Source organism: Loxodonta africana, chromosome 15 (genome assembly GCF_030014295.1).
Source record: "Loxodonta africana isolate mLoxAfr1 chromosome 15, mLoxAfr1.hap2, whole genome shotgun sequence".
Taxonomy (NCBI): domain Eukaryota; kingdom Metazoa; phylum Chordata; class Mammalia; order Proboscidea; family Elephantidae; genus Loxodonta; species Loxodonta africana.
The window spans coordinates 44,281,704-44,301,837 of NC_087356.1; the positions used below are offsets into that span (position 1 = coordinate 44,281,704).

Below are 20,134 nucleotides of genomic sequence, written 5' to 3' on the forward strand. Positions count from 1 at the left end.
ACAGTTTCTTTTTCCCATGTAATTTTTTGTGCTGAGTAGTTTATACATTGTCTTTCCTCTTATTCGTTTTTGATTTTGTTTCTGCTGAGTCTCTATTTTTTTCTTGTATTTTATTTTGATGTGTAGGATAGTTTGTCTCCTTTGTGGTTACCTTTATACTTACCCCTATTTTTCTAAATTTAAACCTAACTTTTATTTCTTTATATCGCCTTGTGTTCCTCTCCATATGAAAGATCAATGACTACGTTTCTTACTCCCTCTTTATTGTTTTAATGTCCTCTTCTTTTACATAATAAGTTTGCTGTTTCCTTGTTGTGTTTATTTATTTTGATTTATTTTCGTGATTTTCCTGTCTGTGTTGACATCTGATTACTCTGTCCAGTGTTCTAGTCTTGGGTTGATACTTGAAATTATTGATTTTCTAACCAAAGAACTCCCTTTAGTATTTCTTGTACTTTTGGTTTGGTTTTTATGAATTCCCTAAACTTCTGTTTATCTGGAAATGTCCTAATTTTACCTTTATATTTGAGTGACAGTTTTGCTGGATATATGATTCTTGGCTGGCAATTTTTTTCCTTCAATTCTTTATATAAGTCATCCCGTTGCCTTCTTTCCTGCATGGTTTCTGCCGAGTAGTCCGGGCTTATTCTTATTGACTGTCCTTTGTAGTTGACTTTTTGTTTATCCCTAGCTGCTCTTAAAATTCTCTCTTTATCTTTGGTTTTGGCAAGTTTCATTGTAATATGTCTTGGTGACTTTCTTTTAAAATCACCTAATGTGGAGTTTGATGAGCATCTTGGATAGACACCTTCTCATCTTCAGCAATATCAGGGAATTTTTCTGCCAACAAATCTTCAACAATTCTGTCTGTAATTTCTGTTATCCCTCCCTGTTCTGGTACTCCAATGACTCGTAGGTTATTTCTCTTGAAAGAATCCCACATGATTCTTAAGATTTCTTCATTTGTTAAAAAATTATTTTATCTGATTTTTCTTCAAATATATTGGTGTCAAGTGCTTTATCTTCAAGCTCACAAATTCTGCCTTCCACTTGCTCATTTCTGCTCCTCTGAGTTTCTGTTGAGTTGTCTACTTCTGTAATTTTATTGTTAATCTTCTGAATTTCTGATTGCTGTTTGTCTATGGATTTTTCCAGCTTATTAAATTTTTCATTATGTCCCTAAATAACCTTTTTAATTTCTTCAACTACTTTATCTGTGTGTTCCTTGGCTTGTTCTGCATATTTTTTCTGATTTCCTTCCTGATGTCTTGAAGAGTTCTGTATATTAATCTTTTGTATTCTGGATCTGGTAGTTCCAGGAAGGCACTTTCATCTAGAAGATCCCTTAATTCTTTGTTTCAAGAGCTTGTTGAAGTGATCATGGTCTGTTTCTTTATGTGATTTGATATTGACTGTTGTCTCCGAGCCATCTATAAGTTAATGTATTACTTTATTTTATGTTTGCTTACTGTATCCTAGCTTCTTGCTTTGTTTTGTTTTGATATGTCCACATGCATTGCTTGAGTGAGCTAGCTTGATTATTTTCACCTTTGAAGCTCTGACTTCCTGTCACCAGATGGCTAGAGCTGTTATCAGGTATATCAGTCTAGGATTCCATTCACTTTTCTTGTATGGATTTAGCTTAGATGTACACGTATCTGATAATCAAGTGTGTGGTACATGCCCTGTCCTACAGTCTTAGAGAGGCAGAAGTGATTGGTGTAGGTACCAGTATCTGGTTGCAGCAGAGAGTCACATTCTGAATAATGTAGAGGGCTCAGAATCATCTCCCAAGTGTCTCTGAGGAAAGCACATATCTATTCCCTAGGGCATACAGGTGGGTGGGTTCTGCAAATGGACCATGGGCATCCAAAGTTTTTGGTCATAAGGACTGGGAGGTACCAGTTATCCTTGGACTCCTGTCGTGGGTGGCTGGGTGACCTGATTGGAGCCACCAGTCCTTAGGCCCCTGATGTGGGTAGGTGAGGACCCTGTTTAATAGGCAAAGTGGTGTCAAACATCAAACATCCACCTTCCACCGTACAGCTGAAACAGTTGTAGTCTGCCAACAAAGGCCTTTTCTCCTGAAATAGGCCCACACAGGTCCATGCAGGGGTGGAAGGTACTCAAAGTCCACGGACTGTTTATGCCTGGACAACAGCAGCTTCTGTCCTGAGCTCCTCAGGTTAGTGGAGCTGGCGAATTATCTTTTTCTCCAAATTGAGAATTTATTCCTTCTCCAAGGCTGGGAGGATGGTTCTTAGTGCTCAACAGAGCCTATTTCAGGCCCAGGGAAATGAACAGCCACTGAAGCTGGCTTGGGGGCATGCGGCCCAGTAAAATATACACTAGTACTTAGTTTTGTTGAGAGCACCCTTCTTCTCTGGTTCCAGAGGTGTGAGTAGGCTGTGTGGCTGGCTGCTTCTCCCTGAGGAAACTGCAGCCAAATGCTAGTACCAGCCTGCTGAAGCCACTCCCGGGAATGGTGCCTGAGGACTCCTGGCGATTCAGGTCTGGTAACTCCTCTCCACTTCTGAACCGTCTCTTCCTTCCCTGCAGCTCAGTTCATTTTCTAACTTTGTCTTTGATGTTCAGGGCTCCTAGCTTGTCATAAATATACTTGTTTTGCTTGTTTTTTCAGGTTTTTGTTGTAAGAGGGCTATCCAGAAGATCTATTTTGCCATCTCGGCAGTACATCCCTCCGTTTGCAAACATTTTTGACTCTGTGAGTTAAGCATTAGTACAAATTTGAAATGAATAATTTCAATAAGTGCTCTTCAAGAATATATATCCATTCCCAGAAACTGTAACCAATCAAAACGATTGCCGTTGAGCTGATTCTGACTCAGGGCAATCACACCTGTTACTGAGAAGAATTGAGGTCCATATGGTTTTCTGGGCTCTAATCTTCATGGATCACTAACCCTTTCTTTCACAGCACTACTGGGTGGGCTTGAACAGTCAACCTTTAGGTTAGTAACCAAGTGCAAAGTATTTACACAACACAGGGGTCTTCACCAAGTATAACAGGAAAATTAAAATGTAACTATTTACATCAGAGAAGCCATGAAAATAGTATTTGGCATATTCAAATAGCACTGCCATATTCAAAAAGTAAGGTTAAAAATCTTACAATATTTTGTAAGATTTTTAACCTCAACCCTGTACTCTATAAGAAATTCACTGTTATACTCCATGATTCTTTGCATAAATGTCCTCTTGCCACACTCCACATGCAGCTCAGCTTTCCTGACCTGAGCCTGATAAAAAGATGTAAAGATAGAAACTGCTTAGTTGGTGTATGTTTGCTGTTTATATTCTCAACAAGAACAACAAAAAATGAAAAAAAAGTCATGAAGGAGTTTTTCCAGGGGGATGAAGTATGAGCAACATCACACAGAGAGAAGCTGCAGGATGGGGGCACTATCCAGATCTCCAGGCTCTTGCTCGGCAGTGTTCCGTGTGAGATGGAACCTGGACATGGAGTTTTCTCTCCAGAGGGATCCTCCTGTTCAGATAGGTCTACAGTTTGAAATGAGATATGAAACAAATGCTACAAGCCACTCAGGCCCATCCACTTGTCCCAGTTAGAGACCATTTTGGTTGGATATTCCTTCACTCCCTGATTGCACAGCATCATCCTCTTGTGCCTGTCATTTGAGGTCCCAGCAGGCATATCCTGCTCACTAGGTGTGAGAATCTCTGACTTTCTCCCTGGAGAGAAAGACTGCATTTGCTGCTCCCAGGACAGTCTCGTCTACACTGACTGGAAACACTACTTAGGCTGGCATCAGCACCAGAATCAAACTAAGCAGGGACCTACGGGCCTCATTTACCACGCTTCCTCTATGCGTGTTGTTGTGATGCTGAACGAGTTTCAGCACCACTTTCAGACTAATACAAACTAGAGAGAAAGGTCTGGTGATCTGCTTCTGAAAAATCAGCCAGTGAAAACCCTTTGGATCACAACAGTCCGATCCTATCGTGCATGGAGTTATCGTGAGTCAGGGGCCCATAAGATGGCAACTAACAAAGAGAAAGTACCATGATTTTCTTCAGTCACTAAATTAAACTTGGGTGCCCAAGGGACTAATGTAAAGAGAAATTGACAACTAAGGAAAAAAGAATGTGGAAAAGCTGTCACATATTTCTAGAGTGATAGGGTTAATGAGTTAGAGACTGGCCTTTGAAAGAATGAGTGCCACTGAAAACATGGAGAGAGAAGAAAAGGGCAGTAAAATGGGAGCTTAGAGCAGGAAAACACTTTCTTTGACATTGACCAGGAAGGTTTAACTGGAAAACAGGATCCATGGAAGGGAAATGTAAGAAAGGAATACTATCTTCTGTGAGGGAGATTTTAAATACGAAGGACCCAGGTTTAATATTGGGTTAGGTCCAGAGTTGTAGAGGGGTAATGGCAGAAAAAAGAAAAAGTTGAGGAAAACAAGGAAATAAAATGGGAGTGTTCCAGAGTCAAGAAGGCACAGGGAAGAGAGAACTAATCTTTCTATCTGAAAAGATTAGTTGTAAAGCACTCTGGGCCCTTCACCAAATTACTCACGTGATCTATCCATGCGAAACAAGCAGGTTCCTGTGGTACGAAAACTCCTGACAAACCTACAAAAGGTTTTTAGAGCATTCTTTTTTCTATAATTTACCACAAAAGGGGATCCAGAAGAAGACGCATCCCTTAATTTTCTCCTGGAACCTGCAAATACTCCAAGGAAATCGTCAGGAGATGTGTTCCTTGGGGCAAACAGAGGAAGCATGCATGTTCAGGGCTGAGCAGAAAGGAAGCAGCTGGTGCAGTGAAGACACAGTGGCTTGTAGCCCTCGGGAGGAGGTTTGTGTTTGAGGCTGAAGCGCTGTGGGTGGTGTATCATAACTTTGCAGACAAAAATAAACTGCGGCATCTTCAGCCTGGAAGTTGCTGATGGTGAGAGTGAAGTCTGTCCCAGACCCACTGCCACTGAACCAGTCAGGGACCCCAGATGCCCCGTTGGATGCATAGTAGATGAGCAGCTTAAGAACCTGTCCTGGCTTCTGCTGGTACCAGGCTAAGTAGTCCTTCTTGTTGGAGCTGTAAAAAAGACTCTGGCTGGACTTGCAGTTGATGGTCACTGTTCCTCCTGGAGATGCAGCCAGGGAGGCTGGAGACTGGGTCATTATGATGTCCCCACTGGCATCTGTAATCAGAGTGGCCAGTTACCATGGATACATACACACACACACTTTTTCATAGGCTCATTAATACAACAATATCTAGTAATATTATGTATCAGCACATAATTGGTTCTATTTTGGAAATAACCATCATTTCCCACTATATCTTAAAATCATTTCTCAACTCTACAAAGATGTTACTCTAGAGGGATTGAAGCACTTTTAATTGCTCACCAGAGGCCCAGAGCAACAGGGACATGAGGAACAGGGTCTATGGCACCATCTTGCTGCCCCTGCCTGCCTGATGCAGATCAGCTCCCGTGGCACAGGCCCCGTTTATAATATCTGAGCTGCCAGCCTGGGTGTGGAGGGGCCTATGCAAAGCAATCAGTGAAATGAAAGCAAATTACATGGACCACAGGCTGTGAAACTATCCAGTGTACATTGAGAGCCAATAATATCACAGAAATTATACTTTTATCACTACAAAAGATACAGAAGTGACTTAGAAACCCTAATATCAACTTAAAACCTCTCTCAGCCCAGTGGATTCCAACTCATGATAACCACATGTGTTACACAGTAGAGCTGCTCCATAGGGTTTTCTTGCCTGTATTCTTTATAGAAGCAGACTGACAGGCTTTCATTCCAGGGTACCACTGGGTGTGTCCAAACTGCCAACCTTTAGGTTCGTAGCCCATCACAACTGCTTGAAGCACCCATGATCTAAATGAATCGCTTCAGTTTTAACCTAAAAACAGTCTTAAATGGGTTCAGGTTCTGTAAATGATGGACTAGTTTCCTCAAATCAACAGTTTTTGGAAATGATTAAAAAAAAAATGCTGGAAAAAAAAGAAGTAACAAAGGAAAGGGAAGAATATGGGAAATTTTTGCCTCAATGTTTGACAAAAATTTATAGCTAGAAAATGTCTTAGCTCTAAAGGTACTTGTATCCTGAAGTATACTTAAAAACACTGCAAGCACTTGAGATTGGATTCGAGGGCTACGCAAGGGCCAGAGAAATGGAAGACGGACCCAGAATTTACCCGTGTGGAAAGTCCTCAGGAAGCCTATATGGAGCTAGGGTTCAGGAGGGCTCAGCTCACAAAGGAAGTGTGAACCAAAGAGTATGTGGAACCTATCATGTACACAATGGCTAGGACCTGAGAAGAGGGCTCTATATTCATTGTGGAAATGGACAGGAAAAAACAAACAGGATTTCCTTGTAAAGTTGTCTTTGAATACCAACTCTTCAAAGAGTTGCATTCCAGGTATGCACGGCCTTGGTGTGCCTGGAGCAGCTCAGTCTTGAAGGTGAGACTCCATCTCTCTTACTTGGGATATGTTATTAGAAGGGACCAGTCCCTGGAGAAAGATATCATGCGCCACAAAGTAGAGGGTCGATGGGCGGGGCCAAGATGGCGGACTAGGTGGATGCTACCGCGGATCCCTCTTGCAACAAAGACTCTGAAAAACAAGTGAATCGATCACATACATAACAATCTACGAACTCTGAACAACAAACACAGATTTAGAGACGGAGAACGAACAAATACAGGGAGACAGCGATTGTTTTCAGAGCCAGGAGCCAGCATATCCGTCAGGCGACCTTCAGAGCCCGATTTGGGGCAGAGCCCAGGGGGGCAGATGGCACAGACAAGGGGCCCAGCCCTAGCCCCCGAACTCATCCCCAGAGGGAGCCCAGCCAGTTGGCGCAGGCGGCGTGGCGGCGCAGCTGGTGGGTGAAGTCCCCGGGAGGCAGTGACTGGTCTTGGAGTGGGGAGAGCAGCGTCACAGCCGGGGAGCCGTCCCGCCAGGATTTTGGCGGGGAGCGGGAGTGGAACGAGCACGGGGACCAGCTACATTTCCCTGAATTGACCCCGGGGCAGTCCCAACCGGTTCGCGCGGGCCCAGCCGGTTCATGCGGGCAGAGCGGTGGCACAGCCGGTGGAAGAAGTCCCCGGGAGGCAGTGGCTGGTCTTGAAGCGGGGAGAGCGGTGTCCCAGTCGGGACGTGCAGTCGCAGCTCAGGCCCGGGGAGCTGCTCCACTCTCCTGAGCTGACCCCGGGGGGGGGGAGCCCACCCGGTTCTCAGGAGCGGCGCACAACGCGGCTGGCAGGACAGGGAGTCCCCGGGAGGCAGCGACTGATTTTGGAGTCGGGAGTGCACCGTCCCAGTAGGGGAGCCTTAACCTTGGGGGTGGGGCTGACAGCGGAGGATCTGACCGTGACGCCAGCGGGCCAGACCCCCCGGGGGCAATCTCCACACAGCCAGTAAATATAGGCGACAGGCCCCGCGGAATTCTCAGATATAAGAGTCATTCCAAGTAAGACAAACAACTCTGGCTACATTCTGAGGTGCTACACTCCTAGCTCTCTGATCCCTCCCCCACCCTCCCCAGGCAGCTCCATTAACATCCGAATAGCCTGAGCCAGAGGGAGAACTCTGATAGGGATCTGACTGCATTTTTTTTTAGCGGATTTTCTGGAAAAACTAGTTTCCCAGTGATGGCTCGGAGACAACAATCCATATCAAACCACATAAAGAAGCAGACCATGACAGCTTCTCCAACCCACCAAACAAAAGAATCAAAATCTTTCCCAAATGAAGATACAATCCTGGAATTATCAGATACAGAATATAAAAAACTAATTTACAGAATGCTTAAAGACATCACAAATGAAATTAGGCTAACTGCAGAAAAAGCCAAGGAACACACTGATAAAACTGTTGAAGAACTCAAAAAGATTATTCAAGAACATAGTGGAAAAATTAATAAGTTGCAAGAATCCATAGAGAGATAGCATGTAGAAATCCAAAAGATTAACAATAAAATTACAGAATTAGACAATGCAATAGGAAGTCAGAGGAGCAGACTTGAGCAATTAGAATGTAGACTGGGACTTCTGGAGGACCAGGGAATCAACACCAACATAGCTGAAAAAAAATCAGATAAAAGAATTAAAAAAAATGAAGAAACCCTAAGACTCATGTGGGACTCTATCAAGAAGGATAACTTGCGAGTGATTGGAGTCCCAGAACAGGGAGGGGGGACAGAAAACACAGAGAAAATAGTTGAAGAACTCCTGACACAAAACTTCCCTGACATCATGAAAGACGAAAGGATATCTATCCAAGATGCTCATCGAACCCCATTTAAAATTGATCCAAAAAGAAAAACACCAAGACATATTATCATCAAACTGACCAAAACCAATGATAAACAGAAAATTTTAAAAGCAGCCATGGAGAAAAGAAAGGTTTCCTTCAAGGGAGAATCAATAAGAATAAGTTCAGACTACTCAGCAGAAACCATGCAGGCAAGAAGGGAATGGGACGACGTAAACAGAACACTGAAGGAGAAAAACTGCCAACCAAGGATCATATATCCAGCAAAACTCTCTCTGAAATATGAAGGAGAAATTAAGATATTTACAGATAAACACAAGTTTAGAGAATTTACAAAAACCAAACCAAGCCTACAAGAAATGCTAAAGGAGATTGTTTGGTCAGATGACCAATAATATCAGGTACCAGCACAATACAAGGTCACAAAACAGAACGTCCTGATTATCAACTCAAATAGGGAAAGCACAAAAACAAACAAATTAAGATTAATTCTAAAAAATAAATAAATAAATAAAATAATGCACACAACAGGGAATCATGGAAATCAAAAGGTAAAAGATCACAATAATCAAAAAGAGGGACTAAATATAGGAGGCATTGAACTGCCAGATGGAGAGTGATACAAGGCGATATAGAACGATGAAAGTTAGGGTTTTACTTAGAAAAAATAATAAGATAACCACAAAAAGGAATATCAACGCCATAACTCATGAAAAAAGCCAAGAAAAACGTAACGACTCAACTAACATAAAGTTAAACATCATGAAAATGAGGATCTCACAATCTACTAAGAAAAACGTCTCAGCACAAAAAAGTATGTGGAAAAATGAAATGGCCAACAACACACATGAAAAGGCATCAAAATGACAGCACTAAAAACTTATTTATCTATAATTACCCTGAATGTAAATGGACTAAATGCACCAATAAAGAGACAGAGAGTCACGGACTGGATAAAGAAACACGATCCATCTATATGCTGCCTACAAGAGACACACCTTAGACTTAGAGACACAAACAAACTAAAACTCAAAGGATGGAAAAAAATATATCAAGTAAACAATAAGCAAAAAAGAAGAGGAGTAGCAATATTAATTTCTGATAAAATAGACTTTAGACTTAAATCCACCACAAAGGATAAAGAAGGACACTACATAATGATAAAAGGGACAATTGATCAGGAAGACATAGCCATATTAAATATTTATGCACCCAATGACAGGGCTGCAAGATGCATAAATCAAAATTTAACAGAATTGAAAAGTGAGATAGACACCTCCACATTTATAGTAGGAGACTTCAACACACCACTTTTGGAGAAGGCCAGGACATCCAATAAGAAGCTCAATAGAGACACGGAAGACCTACTTACAACAATCAACCAACTTGACCTCATTGATTTATACAGAACTCTCCACACAACTGCTGCAAAATATACTTTTTTTCTAGTGCACATGGAACATTCTCTAGAATAGACCACATATTAGGTCATAAAACAAATCTTTGCAGAGTCCAAAACATCGAAATATTACAAAGCATCTTCTCAGACCACAAGGCAATGAAACTAGAAATCAATAACAGAAAAACCAGGGAAAAGAAATCAAATACTTGGAAAATGAACAATACCCTCCTGAAAAAGGACTGGGTTATAGAAGACATCAAGGAGGGAATAAGGAAATTCATAGAATGCAACGAGAATGAAAATACTTCCTATCAAAACCTCTGGGACACAGCAAAAGCAGTGCTCAGAGGTCAATTTATATGATAAATGCACACATACAAAAAGAAGAAAGAGCCAAAAGCAGAGAACTGTCCCGACAACTTGAACAAATAGAAAATGAGCAACAAAAGAACCCATCAGGCACCAGAAGAAAACAAATAATAAAAATTAGAGCTGAACTAAATGAATTATAGAACAGAAAAACAACTGAAAGAATTAACAAAGCCAAAAGCTGGTTCTTTGAAAAAATTAACAAAATTGATAAGCCATTGGCTAGACTGACTAAAGAAAAACAGGAAAGGAAACCAATAACCCGAATAAGAAACGAGAAGGACCACATCACAACAGAGCCAAAAGAAATTAAAAGAATCATTTCAGATTACTACGAAAAATTGTACTCTAACAAATTTGAAAACCTAGAAGAAATGGATGAATTCTTGGAAAAACACTACCTACCTAAACTAACACATTCAGAAGTAGAACAACTAAATAGACCCATAACAAAAAAAGAGATTGAAACGGTAATCAAAAAACTTCCAACAAAAAAAGCCCTGGCCCAGACGGCTTCACTGCAGAGTTCTACCAAACCTTCAGAGAAGACTTAACACCACTACTACTGAAGGTATTTCAAAGCATAGAAAAAGACGGAATACTACCCTACTCATTCTATGAAGCCACCATCTCCCTGATACCAAAATCAGGTAAAGACATTACAAAAAAAAGAAAATTTTAGACCTATATCCCTCATGAACATAGATGCAAAAATCCTCAACAAAATTCTAGCCAATAGAGTCCAACAACACATCAAAAAAATAATTCACCCTGATCAAGTGGGATTGCAAGGCTGGTTTAATATCAGAAAAACCATTAATGTAATCCATCACATAAATAAAACAAAAGATAAAAACCACATAACCTTACCAATAGATGCAGAAAAGGCATTTGACAAAGTTCAACACCCATTTATGATAAAAACTCTAAGCAAAATAGGAATTGAAGGAAAATTCCTCAACATAATAAAGGGCATCTATGCAAAGCCAACAGCCAATATCACTCTAAACGGAGAGAACCTGAAAGCATTTCCCTTGAGAACGGGAACCAGACAAGGATGCCCTTTATCACCGCTCTTATTCAACATGGGTGCTGGAAGTCCTAGCCAGGGCAATTAGGCTAGACAAGGAAATAAAAGGTATCCGGATTGGCAAGGAGGAAGTAAAGTTATCACTATTTGCAGATGACATGATCTTATACACAGAAAACCCCAAGGAATCCTCCAGAAAACTACTGAAACTAATAGAAGACTTTGGCAGAGTCTCAGGTTATAAAATAAACATACAAAAATCACTTGGATTCCTCTACATCAACAAAAAGAACACCGAAGAGGAAATAACCAAATCAATACCATTCACAGTAGCCCCCAAGAAGATAAAATACTTAGGAATAAATCTTACCAAGGATGTAAAAGACCTATACAAAGAAAACTACAAAGCTCTACTACAAGAAATTCAAAAGGACATACTTAAGTGGAAAAACATACCCTGCTCATGGATAGGAAGACTTAACATAGTAAAAATGTCTATTCTACCAAAAGCCATCTATACATGTAACGCACTTCCAATCCAAATTCCAATGTCATATTTTAAGGGGATAGAGAAACAAATCTCCAATTTCATATGGAAGGGAAAGAACCCCCGGATAAGCAAAGCATTACTGAAAAAGAAGAAAAAAGTGGGAGGCCTCACTCTACCTGATTTCAGAACCTATTATACAGCTACAGTAGTCAAAACAGCCTGGTACTGGTACAACAACAGGCACATAGATCAATGGAACAGAATTGAGAATCCAGATATAAATCCATCCATGTATGAGCAGCTGATATTTGACAAAGGCCCAGTGTCAGTTAATTGGGGAAAAGATAGTCTTTTTAACAAATGGTGCTGGCATAACTGGATATCCATTTGCAAAAGAATGAAACAGGACCCATATCTCACACCATGCACAAAAACTAACTCCAAGTGGATCAAAGACCCAAACATAAAGACTAAAACGATAAAGATCATGGAAGAAAAAATAGGGACAACCCTAGGAGCCCTAATACAGGGCATAAACAGAATACAAAACATTGCCAAAAATGATGAAGAGAAACCAGATAACTGGGAGCTCCTAGAAATCAAACACCTATGCTCATCTAAAGACTTCACCAAAAGAGTAAAAAGACCACCTACAGACTGGGAAAGAATATTCAGCTATGACATCTCAGTCCAGTGCCTGATCTCTAAAATCTACATGATTCTATCAAAACTCAACCACAAAAAGACAAACAACCCAATCAAGAAGTGGGCAAAGGATCTGAACACACATTTCACTAAAGAAGATATACGGGCAGCCAACAGATACATGAGAAAATGCTCCCGATCATTAGCCATTAGAGAAATGCAAATTAAAACTACGATGAGGTTCCATCTCACACCAACTAGACTGGCATTAATCCAAAAAACACAAAATAATAAATGTTGGAGAGGCTGCGGAGAGACTGGAACTTTCATACACTGCTGGTGGGAATGTAAATGGTACAACCACTTTGGAAATCTATCTGGCGTTATCTTAAACAGTTAGAAATAGAACTACCATACAACCCAGAAATCCCACTCCTCGGAATATACCCTAGAGATACAAGAGCCTTAACACAAACAGATATATGCACACCCATGTTTATTGCAGCTCTGTTTACAATTTTTTTGTTTGTTTGTTTACAATAGCAAAAAGCTGGAAGCAACCAAGGTGTCCGTCAACGGATGAATGGGTAAGTAAATTGTGGTATAGTCACACAATGGAATACTACGCATCGATAAAGAACAGTGACGAATCTGTGAAACATTTCATAACATGGAGGAATCTGGAAGGCATTATGCTGAGCGAAATGAGTCAGAGGCAAAAGGACAAATATTGTATAAGACCACTATTATAAGATCTTGAGAAATAGTAAACCTGAGAAGAACACATACTTTTGTGGTTACGAGGGGGGGAGGGAGGGAGGGAGGGAGAGGGTTTTTTATTGATCAACAAGTAGATAAGAACTGCTTTGGGTGAAGGGAAAGACAACACTCAATACAAGGAAGGTCAGCTCAATTGGACTGGACTAAAAGCAAAGAGGTTTCCGGGATAAAATGAATGCTTCAAAGGTCAGCGGAGCAGGGGCGGGGGTCTGGGGAACATGGTTTGAGGGGACTTCTAAGTCAATGGGCAAAATAATTCTATTATGAAAACATTCTGCATCCCACTTTGAAATGTGGCGTCTGGGGTCCTAAATGTTAACAAGCGGCCATCTAAGATGCATCAATTGGTCTCAACTCACCTGGAGCAAAGGAAAATGAAGAACACCAAGGTCACACGACAACTAAGGACCCAAGAGACAGAAAGGGCCACATGAACCAGAGACCAACATCATCCTGAGACCAGAAGAACTAGTTGGTGCCCGGCCACAATCGATGACTGCCCTGTCAGGGAGCACAACAGAGAACTCCTGAGGGAGCAGGAGACCAATGGGATACAGACCCCAAATTCTCATAAAAAGACCATACTTAATGGTATGACTGCGACTAGAGGAATCCCGAGAGCAATGCTCCCCAGACCTTCTGTTGGCACAGGACAGAAACCATCCCAGAAGACAACTCATCAGATATGAAAGGGACTGGTCAGTGGAGGGGAGAGAGATGCTGATGAAGAGTGAGCTAATTAAATCAGGTGGACACTTGAGAGTGTGTTGGCAACTCTTGTCTGGAGGGGGGATGGAAAGATAGAGAGAGAGGGAAGATGGCCAAATTGGCATGAAACGAGAGACTGAAAGGGCTGACTCAATAGGGGGAGAGCAAGTGGGAGAAGGGAGTAAGATGTATGTAAACTTACATGTGACAGACTGATTGGATTTGTAAATGTTCACTTGAAGCTTAATAAAAGTTAATTAAAAAAAAAAAGTAGAGGGTCAGCAAAAAAGAGAAAGGACCTCAAAGAAATGGATTAACACAGTGGCTGAAACATAGCAAAGGTTGTGAGGATGGCTCAGGGCCATGGAATGTTTCGTTCTATTGTATATAGGGTCACTATGAGTTGGAATTGATTTGATGGCGGCTAACAACAACAACAACAACATGATATGAATACAAATATGATGCAACAGAAATAACAGAACAAAAGGAGTTCTGCTCATACTTCAGATTTAGGCATTATATGACTTTATTTAAAGAAATAAATGACAAAGTTGACATTTTATGCAAGGTACCGAAAACTAAAAAGGAGACATTTCAGATCTGAAAAAGAACCAAGTGAATTTCTAGAAAGTAGAAATAGAATTACCCAAATTTTAAAACTCCGTAGAAGAGAGACTTCCACTTGTAGGCTAGATGGAATAACAAGGACAGGATTTACCCTCATGCATGAAACAACCAAAAAAAAAAAAAATTAATTAAAATTGTATTTAATGGTTAGCTCACTCAGCTCCTAGTCCACCAACAGTGGCCTTAAAAAAACAAAAACAAAAACAAAAAAACCTGGCGCTCTACTTCTGAAAATTCAGTCATTAAAAGCCATATAAATCACAGTTTTACTGGAACACAGATGGGGTCACCATAAGGCAGAATCAACTCAACAGTGAACGGTTTTTAATCTTACAGAAGTAGATTCCCAGGCTTTTCTTCCAAGGCCTCACTGGTGGATTCAAACTGCTAACCTTTGGGTTAGCAGTCAAGCACAAATCATTTGCTCCAAATTACTAGCTAAATCTTAGTTTTGGGCAGAGAATCCAAGATAATATGCGGCCATTACTGCCATATTGAAAACGTAAGTCAGAAGAGAGCACCCCACAAGATTTTCTACCTCAACCCTGTGCTCTAAGCCTTCACCATCATACTCCCTGGCTCTTGGATTAAATGTCCTCTTGCCAAACCCCATCCTGGGTCAGCCCTGCTGACCTGAGCCTCATAAATGAAGCCTTTGCTGGAGAGTGGAACCTGAGCAACATCACACTAGAGAGAAGCTACAGGATGGTGGCACCATCCAGGTCCTCGGGCTCCTGCTCTGCTCTGTTCCAGGTGAGAAAATGTTAGCAAACCTAGAGTCGGAGTTTTCTCTGCAGAGTAATCCTTCCATGGAGAGCTACGATTTTAAAATGAGATGAAATAAATGGTACAGCAACTCAGGCCTGTCCACCTATCACAGGTAGGCTATTTTGGCTTGATTGGTTCTTCTATCCCTGATTGCACAGCATCTCAGCCTCATCCCCGTGTGCACACGTGTGGTGTTGAGTGGTCCGTGGTAATGTAGTCATAAGGCTGGGTCACACTGCAAAGTCATCAAGGAACCGCGTGTTCTAAGTAAGTGGCTGGGACAGAGAACCAACTGTCCCCGCACTCTCACTACTGACCAACTAGGCAGTCAGGAGAGCCCTTCTCCTGCAATGTCCCTCCAATACCTTTTATTGGCTGGAATTTTGTTGAGGATTTTTGCACCCATGTTCATCAGTGATGTTGGTCTGCAATTTTCTTTTCTTTTTTTGTGTGTTTTCTACGCCCGGCTTTGGTATCAGGGTATGCAGGCTTTCTATAATGAGTTTGGGAGTATTCCTTCCTTTTTTTATGCTCTGAAATACCTTTAGTAGTACTGGTGTAAACTCTTCTCTGAATGTTTGGTAAAATTCTCCAGGGAAGCCTTCCTGGTCAGGGTTCTTTTGGGGGGGGAGTTTTTTTTTTTTTTTTTATTGCCTCTTTAATCTCTTTTTTTGTTATGGGTTTATTTAGTTTTTCTACGTCAGTTTGTGTTAGTTTAGATAAACAACTTGTTTCTAGAAATTTGTCCATTTCCTGTAGGTTTTCAAATTTGTTGGAGTACAATTTTTCATAGCATTCTGTTGTGATCATTTTTATTTCAGTTGGGTCTGTAGGGATATCACCCAACTTACTCAGGTTATTTGCTTCCCCTCCTGTTTTTCTTTTGTCAGTTTGGCCAACTATTTATTGATTTTGTTGACCTTTTCAGAGAACCAGCTTTTGGTCTTGTTGAATCTTTCTATTTCCTTTATTTCTGCTGTAATCTTTATTTCCTTTCTTCTGGTGCCCGAATGTTCCTTTTGCCACTCTCTATTTTCCCAGGTTGTATGGTTAATGTTTTGATTTTGGCCCTTTCTTCTTTTTGGATGTGTCCATTTATTGCTATAAATTGACCTCTAGGCACTGCTTTTGCTGTGTCCCAAAAGTTCTGGTAAGATGTCCTTTCATTCTCATTTGATTCTATAAATTTATTCTATAACCCAGTAGTTTGTTTCTTTAAATTTTTAATAGTACTTTAGATGAAGGTTTACATAACAAACTAGTTTCTCATTAAACAGTTAGTACACATATTGTTGTATGACATTGGTCAACAACCTCGTGATGTCAACACTCTCCCTTCTAAAATTTGGGTTCACTATTACCAGCTTTCCTGTTCTGTTCTGCCTTCTAGTCCTTGCCCCTGTGCTGGTGTGCCCCTTTACTCTCATTTTGTTTTATGAGCCTGTCCAACCTTTGGTCTAGGGGTGAACCTCATGAATGACTTCATTACTCAGCTGAAAGTATATCTGGGGGCCATACTCTCAGGGTTTCTCCAGTCTCTCTCAGGCCAGCAAGTCTGGTATGCCTTTTTGAGTTAGAATTATGTTCTACATTTTTCTCCAGCTCTGTCCAGGGTCCTCTTTTGTGATCCCTGTCAGAGCAGTCATTAGTGGTAGCCGGGCACAATCTAGTTGTACCGGACTCAGTCTGGTGGAGGCCATGGTAGATGTGTTCCATTAGTCCTTTGGACTAATCTTTCCTTTGTATATTTAGTTTTCTTCATCCTTCCTTCCTCCTGAACGGGTGAGATCAGTGAAGTGTCCTAGGTGGCTGCTCACAGGCTTTTAAGATCTCAGAAGCAACTCACCAAAGTAGAATGTAGAACCTTTCCTTTATAAACTATGTTATGCCAATTGGTGAAATGTCTGTTCATTTTCTTTGACCATTTTTTAATTGGATTGTTTGTCGTTTTGTTGTAGAGGTGTTGGATTTTCTTGTAGATTTTAGACATTAGACCTTTGTCTGATTTTTAATAGCCCACATTTTTTCCCAGTCTGAAGGTTCTCTGTTTATTCTTTTGGTGAAGTCTTTTGATGAGCATAAGCGTCTAATTTTTAGAAGAACCCAGTTATCTAGCTTATCTTCTGGAGTATGTGTGTTGTTGGTTGTGGTTTGTATCCTATCAATGCCCTGTATTAAGGCCTCTAGCGTTGATCCTATTTTTTCTTTTATGATGTTCATAGTTTTTGTCCTTATGTTTAGGTCTTCGACTCATTTTGAATTAGTATTTGTATATGGTATGAGATATGGGTCCTGTTTCATTTTTTTGCAGATGGACTACCAGTTTTGCTGGCACCATTTGTTGAAAAGAGTGTCTTTTCCCCATTGATGAACTTTGGGCCCTTGTTGAAGATCAGGTGACCGTAGGTGGATGGACTTACATCTGGGTTCTCATTCCTGTTTCATTGGTCAATGTGTCTGTCATTGTACCAGTATCAGGATGTTTTGATTACTGTAACGTAGCTGTATAGTAGATTCTGAGGTCAGATAGTGCGAGTTCTCCTACTTTATTCTTCTTCTTCAATAGTGCTTTATTTATCTGGGGCTTCTTCCCTTCCCATATAAAGTTAATGATGAGTTTTTCCATCTCTTTAAAGAGTATTGTTGGTATTTGGATCGAGATCGCATTGTATTTGTAAATCGCTTTGGGTAGAATTGTCATTTTCACGATGTTGAGTCTACCTATCCATGAGCAATTAAATCTTTTTTGGTTTCTTCCAGTAGTGTTTTGTAGTTTTTTGTATAGGTCCTTTATATCCCTGGTTAGACTTATTCTTAAGAATTCCATGTTTTTATGGGCTGTTATAAATGGTATTGTTTCCCTGATTTCTTTTTCATTGTTGTCTTTACTGATGTGTAGAAATCCAACTGATTTTTGTATGTTTATCTTGTATACTGGGACTGTGCTGAATCTTTCTATTAGTTGCAGTAGTTTTCTAGTGGAATCTTTTGGGTTTTCTATGGAGACTATCACATCACCCACAAATAGGGAGAGTTTAACTTCTTCATTACCAATTTACATGCCCTTTATTTCTTTTTCTTTCCTTATTGCTGTAGCTAGAACTTCCAGCACAATATTAAATAGGAGTGGGGATTGGCCTTTAGTTTTGCATAGATGCCCTTTATTATGTTGAGAAATTGCCCTTCTATTCATATTTTATTGAGAGTTCTTATCAGGAATGGGTTTTGGACTTTGTCGAATGCTTTTCTGCATCTATTCAGATGATCATGTGATTCTTTTCTTTCCTTTTATTAATGTGGTGGATTACATTGATTGATTTTCTAATGTTGATCCATCCTTGTATACCTGGTATGAATCCTACTTGTTTGTGGTATGTTATTTTTTTGATATGATGCTGAATTCTATTGGCTAGAATTTTGTTGAGAAATTTTGCGTCTATATTCATGACAGATATTGGTCGGTAATTTTTTGTGTGTGTGTATGTGGTGTCTTTGCCTGGTTTTGGTATCAGGGTTATGCTGGCTTCATAGAATGAATTTGGAAGGAGCCCTTCCTTTTCTGTGTTCTGAAATATGTTGAGTAGCAATGGCATAAGCTCTTCTCTGAATGTTTCGTAGAATTCTCCAGGCAAGCCATATGGGACAGGTCTTTTTTTCCTTACCTTCTCTATCTCTTCTGTTGTTATGGGTCTTTTCAGATTTTCAACATCATTATGTGTTAATTTGGGCAGGTAGTGTATTTGCAGAAATTTGTCCATTTCCTCTAGGTTTTCCAATTTGTTGGCATATGCTTTTTCATACTACTCTGTTGTGATTCTTTTTATTTCAGTTGGGTGTTGTAATAACCCCCATTTCATTTCTTACTTGGGTTATTTGCATCCTCTCGTGTTTTTCTTTCATCAATTTATGCAGTGGTTTTTCTTTTTTGTTAATCTTTTCCAAGAACTAACTTTTGGTTTTGTTGATTCTTTCTATTGTTTTTCTATCCTCTATTTCACGTATTTCTGCTCTGATCTTTATTATTACCTTTCTTCTGGTGGCTGTGGGCTTCTTTTGCTGTTCTCTTTCTATCTGTTCAAGTTGTGTGATTTTGTCACTTTCTTCTTTTTTGATGTGTGCATCTATTGCTATAAATTGACCTCTGAGCTCTGCCTTTGTTGTGTCCCAAAGCTTTTGATTTGATGTGTTTTCATTCTCATCTGACCTGAGGAATTTTTTTTTATTCCATCTCTGATTTTTTCTATTACTCAGACATTTTTAAGCAGGTTGTTGTTCAGTTTCCATGTAATTGATTTTTTCCTTTGCTCTTCCTGTTTTAATTTCTTCTTTTATGACATTGTGGTCAGAGAGGATACTTTGTATTATCTCAATATTTTGGATTTTGTTGAGGGTTGCTCTATGGCCTAACATGTGGTCTACCCTGGAGAACATTCCATGTGCATTGGAAAAGAACGTGTACTTTGAAACTGTTGGGTGGCGTGTTCCATATATGTCTATGAGGTCAAGTTGACTGTGCCTTCTAGCTCTTCTGTGTGTCCGCTGAGTTTCTTCCTAGATGTTCTGTTCTTTACCGAGAGTGGCGTGTTGAAGTCTCCTACTATTATTGTGGAACTGTCACTTTCTCTTTTCATTGCTGTTAGAATTTGTTTTATGTATTTTGGAGCCCTGTCATTGGGTATGTTAATGTTTATTATGGTTAAGTCTTCATGATGGATCATCCCTTTAGTCATTACATAGTGACCTTCTTTGTCTTTTATTGCGGATTTTGTTTTAAAGCCTATCTTATCTAAGATTAGTATTTCCACTTCTGCTCTTTTTTGGTAGTTATTTGCTTGATATATTTTTTCCATCCTTTGATTTGTAATAAATTTATGTCTTTGTTTCTAAGGTGTGTCTCTTGTAGACAGCATATTGATGGTTCCTGTTTTTTTTTTTTTTTTTTAATTCATTCTGGCATTCTGTGTCTCTTTATTGCTGCATTTAGGCCATTTACATTCAGTGTAATTATTGATAGGTTTGA

At 40.1% G+C, this 20,134-nt stretch overlaps 1 gene segment (V, D, J or C); it reads right to left on the minus strand.

Annotated features, from left to right (window-relative positions):
• Positions 1 to 4,731: 4,731 nt before the first annotated feature.
• Positions 4,732 to 5,166, minus strand: LOC104846916 (immunoglobulin kappa variable 4-1-like). The segment is given in 1 exon segment: positions 4,732 to 5,166. A coding segment is annotated over 1 exon segment (435 nt).
• Between the last annotated feature and the right edge of the window lie 14,968 nt (positions 5,167 to 20,134).